The 10,005-nt window shown below is 63.7% G+C and overlaps 1 protein-coding gene across 1 annotated transcript; it reads left to right on the forward strand.

The window, feature by feature from the left end:
* Position 1: 1 nt before the first annotated feature.
* On the forward strand, positions 2 to 7,052 carry Slc35e1 (solute carrier family 35, member E1; the record flags this gene model as incomplete). The annotated part of the gene is made up of 6 exons (XM_013028298.1): positions 2 to 149; positions 319 to 389; positions 2,509 to 2,646; positions 3,218 to 3,343; positions 4,966 to 5,211; positions 5,704 to 7,052. Coding segments are annotated over 6 exons (924 nt in total), but the record flags the coding sequence as incomplete, so codon positions are not given.
* Between the last annotated feature and the right edge of the window lie 2,953 nt (positions 7,053 to 10,005).

The raw sequence follows: 10,005 nt of genomic DNA on the forward strand, positions 1-10,005 counted from the left end.
CCCCGCCGGCCCGCACCCGGCCGCCGGCCCGCTGCTGCCGCCGCGCTTCTACCCGCGCTACGTGCTGCCGCTCGCCTTCGGCAAGTACTTCGCGTCGGTGTCGGCGCACGTCAGCATCTGGAAGGTGCCGGTGTCCTACGCTCACACCGGTGGGTGCGGGGGCCGGGCCGCGCCGGGCCACTCCGCCCGGTTAGGAGCGCGCGGGGCAGAGGCCGCCCAGGCCGCGGGCGGGGGAAGGGACCGGAGGCGCCGAGAACGGACGAGCCCCGGGACCGCCCCCGCCCGGCCTCCCGGTGAGTGCCGTCCCTCTCTTTGCAGTCAAGGCCACCATGCCCATCTGGGTGGTCCTCCTGTCCCGGATCATCATGAAGGAGAAGCAGAGCACCAAGGTGAGGACGCCCCGCGCGGGGGCCGCGGGCCCGAGCTGCTGACGTGGGCGGCCCGGCTTCCTGTGGAGGAAGGGAAGTCGGCGGGGAGGCTCCCGGGGGTCCCCCCGCGGCGGGCGGGCCATGCCGGGGGCCTCGGGGCCCGGTGCTGGCCCCTGCGTGCGGCCTCGCCCCCGGGACCTGGGCAATGGACGGAGCTTGACAGACAGAACCGCGGGAAGCGGACGTGGCAATCTGACGTGAGATGCTGGACCCAGAGGTCGGGCGATGGCCGGGGCGGCGTCTTGCACATGAAAGCCGCGCGCTGATAACCTGGGCACGGAAAGGCGCCCGGCGGGAGGAGGGGATGCCCCTGGCGCCAGCCAGGGCTGTGTGAGCGTGCCCAGCCCGGCGCTTCCTGCCTCCGGGCTCTCGGGACTCCTGGGGTCCTCGCTGGAGTCCTCTGGGGGTACCCCGACAGCCTTCACTGTGTGTGACTTAGGCGGAGCCCAGCGGCTGCCCCGCACGAGCTGTTGGGAACCGGGCCCCGTCCGGCTGGATGCTTTCTTACAGCCTGGCCGACCTTGTGCACCCTCCCCTACCCCAAGGCTGACGTCAGGTGTGACTGGCCCCTGGGGGTCAGAGGCACGGGTGACACACAGGTGCAGGTGCGTCGCCCAAAAGCCCGTGGTGTTGATCGGGTTTCCGGGCTCCATGGGACACTGTACTGGGCTTGGGCAGGGAGCCCACGTGGCGGCCGGCTGAGAGGTCGGCTATGGCTTGGTCCTATCAGATAGCAGGCCAGGGACGGGCGATTACTTTGCTTGGTCCCACCCAGTGGGCAGATAAGGCCGATCACTGATAGCCCGCCAGGACCTGGGACTTCAAGGGGACAGGTGCCGCACCCGAAGGCCGCAGGGGGGGGGGGCTGGGACTCCGTCCCCCAGACTGCAGCCCGCACGCTGCCCTCCCAGAGGAGGCCCCTGAAATCTCTGCTGTGGCTCTTTCAGGGTTCTCCTTGCTTTTGCAGTACTGGAATTTGAACTCGGCCTTGTGCTTGCTGCACGGGCCTTAGCTGCGCGAGCTCCGCGCGAGCTCTCTCAGCTTTTGTGTTTTTTTTAAGTGTCTTGTGGTTTTGTCCACACCAGCCTGGACCATGCCCCTCCTACCTAGAGCTTGTCACAGAAGAGGTGGGCATGTCGGTTGAGATGGAGTTTCACTAACTGCCCTGCTGTTCTCCATCCCCAGTAGCTTATGTGAAAGGTGTGAATCCCTGTGCCTCGGCCTGTCTCCTTTTTTGTTTCGAATGGTACTGAGACCTGTACTTGGAGACTTGCGCTTGCCGGGGGGACCCTCTCCTGCTGAGTCATGCCTCTAGCTCGTCTTCGTTTTTCTTTTTTGGTATCATGGGGGTTGAACTCTGGGCCTGGGTGCTGGCCATTGGCTTTTCAGCTCAAGGTGAGTATACTTGAGCCACAGCACCACTTCTGGTTTTCTGGTGGTTCATTGGAGAGAAGAGTATCATGGACTTTCCTACCCAGGCTGGCTTTGAACTGTGATCCTCAGATCTCAGCCTCCTGAGTAGCTGGGATGACAGGCGTGAGCCTTGGGCGCCTGGCTTTGTCTTGGTCTTTGTCTTTCTGACACGGGTTCACTGTGGAGCCCCTGCTCGCTGGCAACTCTCATCCCGAGGGCCAGGATTACAGGTGCATGCTCTCACACCCAGCCCTGACCTTGTTTGAAGAATTTTTTTATAGCTCAGGGGTAAGCTAAAAGCCAGGACAGCTCCCCATGGTCTGTGGAACCTGGTGGCCCCTCAGGCACTGAGAATTCTCCCACCAGTGCCTGGTTGTCCCCACGGCCAACAGCTGTTAGGCCTGCAGCGTGCGGGCCGGGCCTGTGTGATGGAGAGCAGATGGTCCAGTGGGCGGAGCTGGACGACCGGGCCGGGCTGGGATACCAGGCAGCACAGGACACGGGAGGACAGAGCCGTGGGTGACCCGAGGAGGGGTTGTCCCAACCAGGGGAGCCAGACTTGGCCAGGAGAGGTGAGGGGAGGCCGCGGGGAGGGCCCAGCCTGGGCCGGCTGCCCCGGACGCCAGGTGAGGGCCAGGAGAGCGAGCACAGCCCTTGGTCCCCGCAGGTGTACCTGTCCCTCATCCCCATTATCAGCGGCGTCCTGCTGGCCACGGTCACCGAGCTGTCCTTCGACACGTGGGGGCTGGTCAGCGCCCTGGCCGCCACGCTGTGCTTCTCTCTGCAGAACATCTTCTCCAAGAAGGTAACGGCCCCTGCAGGGGGATAGTGCACCCCCCACCCCACCCCCATGCTCAGGTCCCCAAGAGGGTTCTCTGTTCTAAAGTGAACAGGGAGCCACACCAGTCCTCCCAGCGACTCAGGAGGCTGAAGTCTGAGGACTATGGGCCAAAGCCAGCAGGACAGGAAAGTCTGAGATTTCAGTGAACTAGCAAAAAGCCAGAAGCGGTGCTGTGATTCAAGGGGTAGTAGAGCACCAGCCTTGAGCAAAGACACTCAGGGACAGCGCTCAGGCCTTGGGGTCAAGCCCTAGGACTGGCTGTGCGCGCGCACGCACACACACACACACACACACACACACCCCTTTTGCGGTGAACATGGGGAGAGCAGAGACAAGGCAAAGAAGCACTTCGGGGTCCTCCGTGTGGCATTGTGCCAGGAGAAGTGGCCGTGTCCTGGGGCCACAATGTTATGGACGCCACTTCCTGCGTGGCAGTGGGCGGCCATGGCTCGCAGCGTGACAGGCACCTGCCACAGCCGCCCTGAGACGCAGCTCTTCCAGCTCTCGGTCATTTTTAGCAGCTCTCTCCCTGCAGGTCTTGAGAGATTCGCGGATCCACCACCTCCGGCTCCTGAACATCCTGGGCTGCCACGCTGTGTTCTTCATGATTCCCACGTGGGTTCTCGTGGACCTCTCAGCCTTCCTGGTCAGCAGTGACCTGGTGAGTGTCCGGCTCCGGGGCAGCGCCTCCCCCAGGGCTGGGTCAGCCGCCGTGGCTCTGCGATCCTTCTTCTGGCATCTGTTATATTGGCCTGTTTCCTGAGGCTGTGTCAAAGCGTGCATGTGTGTGCGATGGGCTGGGGTTGCCGGGCACCGGCGGCTCACGCCTGTCATCCTAGCTACTCCGGAGGCTGAGATCTGAGGATCACAGTTCAAAGCCAGCCTGGGCAGGAAAATCCGTGAGACTCTTATCTCCAATAAACCACCAGAAACCAGACGTGAGGCTGTGGCTCAAGAGCACTAGCCTTGAGCTAAAGAGCTGGGGGACAGCGCCCAGGCCCAGAGTTCAAGCCCCGCAACCCACCAAAAAAAAAAAAAAGGAAAAGGGTTTGTCCCGCCCAAACAGCGTGGTACAGCTCTGGCAGCGCCCTGCCTCCCCATCCAAGGTGGCCAGGCAGGAAGCCGGCGCAGCCTCGCTGGGACAGCACCAAGGGCTGGGCCTCAGTTCTAGCCCGTGCTCCACGGGCCTGTGGTGCCCTTGGATCCAGCAGGGAGTTCAACAGGCAGCCCAAAGACCTCACTTCCTCCCGCCAGGCCCCCCCCTGCCAGGCCCCGCCCCTGCAACGGGAGAAGGAGGTCCCAGGAAGCTCTGCCTCTTAAAAGGTCCCATAGTGAGTGAGCGTCATCAAGCCTGTCCTCTCGCCTGCTGGCCCTGGAGCACAGGGACCCATGTGGCCTCCCCAGCCAGGGCAGGGCACCGCGCGGCACCGCGCCGCCTGGCTTCAGCTGTGAGCTGAGTCCTGGTTCCCAGTGGCCGCTACACTCGGGCCGGAAGCTTCAAGCACAGAGCCTGCTGGCATGGATGTCTTTGGCCGCCTGACCATCTCGCTCAGTTCTTGTTCTGACACTTTTCCCCCCTTTTGAGGGATCTTGCCCTGTGGCCCAGGCTGGTCTTTAATGCCTGGGTTCATGTGATCCTCCTGCCTCAGCCTCCCCGAGTAGCCGGGACTAGAGGCATGTGCCACCAGGCCCCGCTGAAGAGCCATTGCAGGCGCATCTGCGCTACAAGCAAGGGAGGCGGCCTGTTGCCCTTCTCCCTGCTGGTGCTGTTTTCGAGGCTCCGGCTGGGGTTGGGACGTCAAGGCCCGACGGGGAGGCTCGAGCCAGGCCTCCCGCACCCTCCCTCCCCTCCTGGCTCTGCTTCCTGTCTCCTCCCGCACTCTCCCCCCCCTCCTGGCTCTGCTTCCTGTCTCTCAAGGCGTGGCCTCTGCCACATGGCCCTGGGGGGGGAAGGCGGTGGCAGGCTCACCTGGCCCAAGTGGGGCCCTAGGTTCAAGCCCCAGCTCCGCCCAAAAAGCACAAAAGCACTAGCCAGGCCCGAGGACTCACAGCCAGGAGAGACCCCTGCGTTCTTGAGACTGGGTTCGTGACAAGCTCAAGGCCACGTTTCCAGAACCTTCCATCCCCAGAATGCAGCCCTTCGTCTTCTGGCACCTGAGCTCCAGGGCCTGGCGTCCGCTGGAGGCGGGGCCGCTGGGCCCTGGGGGGATCTGGGGTCACGGACGCCGCGCAGGCCCCCACCTCCCACCCCACCCACGGCCATCTCTGCCCCCGTCCCCGCAGACCTACGTGTCCCAGTGGCCGTGGACGCTGCTGCTGCTGGCCGTGAGCGGCTTCTGCAACCTGGCGCAGAACGTGATCGCCTTCAGCATCCTCAGCCTCGTCAGCCCGCTCAGCTACTCCGTGGCCAACGCCACCAAGCGCATCCTGGTCATCACCGTGTCCCTCGTCATGCTGCGCAACCCGGTCACCAGCACCAACGTGCTGGGCATGATGACGGCCATCCTGGGGGTCTTCCTGTACAACAAGGTGAGGCCCGGGCCTGGCGGGGGCGGCCACAGGGCCTTGGCCATGCACCTGTGGCGAGGCTCAGCTGGGTCCCCCCTCCTTCCGTGGCCATATGTAGTCTGTGGCAGGCTGGCCACAGACTGGCCAGCCTTGTCTGCCCTGGTTGGTGCCAAACCCCACCCAAGTGGTGGCAGTAGGTGGCGGTGGTATGGGGAGTGACCCCGGGACCGGTGCCTGGCAGGCGGCCCTCCACCACGTGAGCCAGGCCTCCCTCTTTCTGCTTTGATCATTGTTTGGCTTGTGTGTTTGCCCGGGCCTGGCCTCCGACCAGTCCGAGTGTTGGCATTGCAGGCGTGTGCCGCCACGCTTGGTTCATTTAAGACGGAGATCTCACCAACTTTTTGCCCGGGCTGGCCTTGAGCCACCATTTCCCAGCAACCGGGATTCCAGGCATGCGCCACCATGCCCAGCTCCTGATCGGCTTTGACGCGTGAACTCTTTCTGTCCTTTCAGACCAAGTATGATGCCAACCAGCAGGCCCGGAAGCCGCTCCTCCCGGTGTCGGGGGCGGACCTGGGGCTGCTGGAGCGGCCGCACAACGGCGCCCTGTTCCCTGCACATGGCCGCAGCAGCGCCCTGACCGACCACTTCCAGTACGGCCGCCAGAGCCACGCAAACTCCTACACACTCAGCCGCTACGACGTGTAGAGCCCAGAGTGGGGCCAGTGCCGGGACACACGTGACTGGCCGCCGCAGGGCCCCGGGCGGGGCAGCAAGCCCCCGACCCCCCCAGGCGCAGGGGGAGCCGGGTCAGACCTGCGTGGCCCGAGCCCCACGCGCCCCACGCACCTGCCTCATTCTTGGGTGATTTTGTGCGTGGTATTCAGGACCCAGCCTGGTGAAGCAGGGTCACCGTGGCTGCAGAGCTGGCGAGAGGTGGCGTTTTGGGGGTGCAGGTGTGGAGGAGGGGCAGCTGGACACGCGGGCTGGCACAGGTTTCCCATGGGCCCAGGACGTGGCCCGTGTGGCACTCATGGCGGTGCCAAGTGAGACGGTTTGCAGCTGCCCAGGACCCCAGGGCCGGGGCACCCCCCGCCCCCCGCCTGCAGCTCCGCCGAGGCCCCGGTCCCTGTGTCAGGTGCGGCCACAGGTGCTGCTGTCGGCGTGGACGCCGTGGCCACCTCTGGGGACCCGAGGCCAGCCCGTGGGCTGCTCCTGGCGTGACCGGGGTGGTGCATTTTCGGGGGGCGTTTTGTAGTTGCGTGGCATTAGGCCGTGGCCCGCTGGGGGCTGGCGTGTGGATGGGAAATGCTTGTACATGCTGAGCAGCAGTGGGGCGCCTGTTGCCATGGTGACGAGTGGGGTGTGGGCCGCGGGTGGGTGCGTGGGGTGAGGATCATGGCCTGGTTAATGGGGAGACGATCCCCGTCGGTCTTGGGGGACCTGGCTGACCTGGTGAGCTGGGGCGGGCCCCACGGCCTCTCCCAGGAGCAGTCCACGCCCTCCTCTGCCGCAGCTGCAGTGCGTTCGCGTTCGCGCGGGGAAGCGGTCTGCTATCTTAGGAGGTCTGCTGCTCGTTGGCCTTCTTGGCTGCCGGGGGGTCGCCCCGTGGGCGTGGCCCGTGTCACCGTGGGTGTGGCCCATGGCCGTCAGTGCTGCTACTGGTCCTGGTCCAGCAGGAAGGCATGGCATGGGGCTGCGGACAGCCGCGGGTGGGGATGAGCCGCGGGAGGCCCAGCGGTGTGGATGGAGACCGCGCGCTCCTGTGTCTTCCTCCCCATGCAGAGTCTGCTGGCGCGGGAGATGATTGCTTTGGTTTTCTTATGGTTTATAAATTAATAAATGGGATATTTAATTCTGTACACACTCAGGGCACGCGTGTGCACAGCCACAAGCTGACAGACGAAACCGGTGCCCTCACGGCGCTCCCCTCCCCCACGACTTCCGCGGGGAAACTGAGGCTCATAGGTGCTGTGAGCGTAAGGTCAGTGAGGCACAGCGCCTTTCCCGGGGAGGCAGGTGGGGTGCGCGGGACTCGGCAGAGGGCACCCCATTGTTCAAGTGCCTGGCAGTGGTCTGGGCGCTGTGTGGGGTGTGTGGGAGCGGCGGCCCGGCGCCTCACTGCCGGTTCAGGACGTGATCCGTGGTGGTGGAGGAAAGGAGCTGCAGCCAGCGTCACGCAGCAGTGTCGCTTTGCTTTTGGTTGTGCCAGGATTTGAACTCACTTCATGCTTGCCAGGCAGGCCCTCAACCACTCAAGCCACACCCCCAGTCCTTTCTGCTTTGGTTGTTTTTGAGATAAAATCTTGTGTCTGTGTCCAGGCTGGCCTGGGCCCCAGTCCTCTTCCATTCACCCCAGCTGGGAAGCGTCGTGTACCACCACACTGGCTTTTCTGAAATAGTGGAGATGGGGTCTTATGAGCTTTTGCCCTGGGCTGGCCCTCTATCATGTTCCCCATGACCGCCCCCTCCTGAGTAGCTGGGACTTCAGGTGGTACCTGTGTGCCCGGCTGTTGTCTTGTGGGGCTGGTGTGTGCACCCAGATGGCAGGCTTGCTGACCTTGGCCATGTGACCCGAGGGGCCATGGCCCTCACACCGCTCCTGCAGCCCATCCCACGGCTTCCTCCAGCGGAGCTTAGCCCAAACCACTACTCCCCCAGACTCAGGATCACAGTTCAAAGCCAGCCCTGGTAGGAAAGTCCCTTAGAACTTAGAAGTGGCGCTGAAGAGCAAAGTGATAGCACACAGGGCTGGGAAGGTGGCTCAGGGGTAGAGCGCTCACCTCGCATGCGCGAGTTCCTGGGTTCCAGTCCTCAGCAACCCACAAGCCGAAAAAGCCGGAAGTGGCGCTGTGGCTCAAGTGGTAGAGCGCTAGCCTTGAGCTGAAGAGCTGAGGGACAGCGCCCAGGCCCAGAGTTCAGGCCCTATGACCCACCAAAAAGAAAGCCCAGGCAGGTGGGGGGATTTGGGGTTCTCTGGCCTGCATTTATGGGGAGAGGATGGAATGGAGGAGATTCTGTGCTGTCCCCATGCGCTCTCGTGGCGTGGCCACGGCCCGTGCCTGGACATGCTGTGTGTGGTGAATAGCGTGGGCGGTGGGGGGTGAATGGTGCGGGCTGCCGGCCGGCTCTGCGGTGCATCATCTTCCGAACGAGCCTCCATGCGCGGCTGATACACCTCCTGGCGGAGCCTCACCCACCAGCTCTGTGCCTTACTAAAGTGGGAGAAACCTTTTGAGAAAGCCCGAAGGTAGCACAAACAGCAGGCGTCCGCGAGTCACGCGTCGGCCATGGGCTCCATCCATGAACCACGCGTCCTGTGACAGCACCACGGAGAGCAGTGCCACCTCCAGGAAGCACCATGGCTGTTCCCAGCTCCTGGCTCCCTGCAAAAGGTTTGCCTGTCAAGGTCACTGTGAGGCCGAGGATGGATCCCCTCCCCCGCACACCCTGCCTGCTGTCCACACCACCACCTCGCTGCTGTCGCTGTCGGAACGGGGCTGGGCCTGAGCTGAGAGCCACCGAGAAGCTCGAGAGGCCGCCACGCCAAGCCACAGCGCCAAACCCATATTCAAAGGCTCTAGCAGTGCTGGGTGCAGTGGCGCACGCCTGCCACCCCACCAGAATGGGAGGCTGAGATGGAGATCACAGGGCCCGGCCAGACTGGAAAGCTGACACCCCATCTCAGCCGAGGGAAACTGGGCCCTGTGGCACACGCCTGTCATCCCAGACACAAAGGGAAGCCACAAGGACACAGGTCCCAGCCCAGGCATATCTCTGGGCAGGAATCTCAAAAAACCCCAGGAAAAACGGCTGAAGGCCTTGCTCAGTGATAGAGGCCCAGTCTGCATGAAGCCATGAGCACCCCTGTATTGCCTTCCAAAGGAAAGACCCTGTCCTGGCGTGCATGCTCACGGCACTGTGGCTGTGTGTGCTGCACACCACCTTGCACACTTGCTGTGTGGGAGCCTCTGCCACACATCACGGGCTTGGGGAGGGTATGACAGAGAATGGAACAGATCAAGAAGCCAAGCCAGGCATGTGGAGAACTGCAATTTGTTTCCACTCTGCACTCATCCCCTACCCCAGGGTGGGGTTTGGGGGTTCCACAGCAGGGTCTGGTGACTGGGGCTGTGCTGGTTGCTACAGGTGAGAGGCAGGGCTTAGGCCAGAACAAGCAGTTAGGGTGGAGCAGGAAGCCGGTGGTGGGAGCACAGAAGTGGGCCCTGGGAGCCTTGTGGGGTCGGGTCAAAGGTCGCTTTGGGATGGTCGCTTTTGGGATGCAGCGGAGCGGTCAGGGTCCTGTCCGGTCTCAGCTGGGTCCAGGCCGCATCCACAAGCCACCCCCACCGGCTGCCTGAGCGCTGTGCACCCAGCCTTCAGCAGCGAGTGGGACGAGCAGGAGTGGAGGCCATGTTGGGGTACCTGGCAAGGACCCGCTTTCCCCCCCTGCAGCTTTTATTAGCATCAATTAGTTGTACAGGTGGGTTGCATTTTGGCATGTCCATACGACATAAAAGTTCCTCGATCGGGTTCAGCCCTCCTCACCCCCCCGGCATCTGATTTCCCGTCCCGCCTCTCCGCCCAGCTCCTCACGAAGCTGAAATCCGAGGGTCGTGGCTGGAAGCGGCGCAGGCGCCCAGGCCTGCGAGTCTCCAGGCCAGGGCGCTCCCCGCACAGCCGGGCGCGGGCTCGGAGCCCGCACCAGCCGGCTGCGTTTGCACAGGTGAGGGCGTCTCCCCAAAGGGCCATTTTCTTTGTTGGGGGGTTCGTGGCCGTCGGGCCGCGCTCCGCCCCGAGCCCGGGCGGCGGGTG

This window comes from Dipodomys ordii, unplaced genomic scaffold, assembly GCF_000151885.1.
Source record: "Dipodomys ordii isolate 6190 unplaced genomic scaffold, Dord_2.0 Scaffold108, whole genome shotgun sequence".
NCBI lineage: Eukaryota > Metazoa > Chordata > Mammalia > Rodentia > Heteromyidae > Dipodomys > Dipodomys ordii.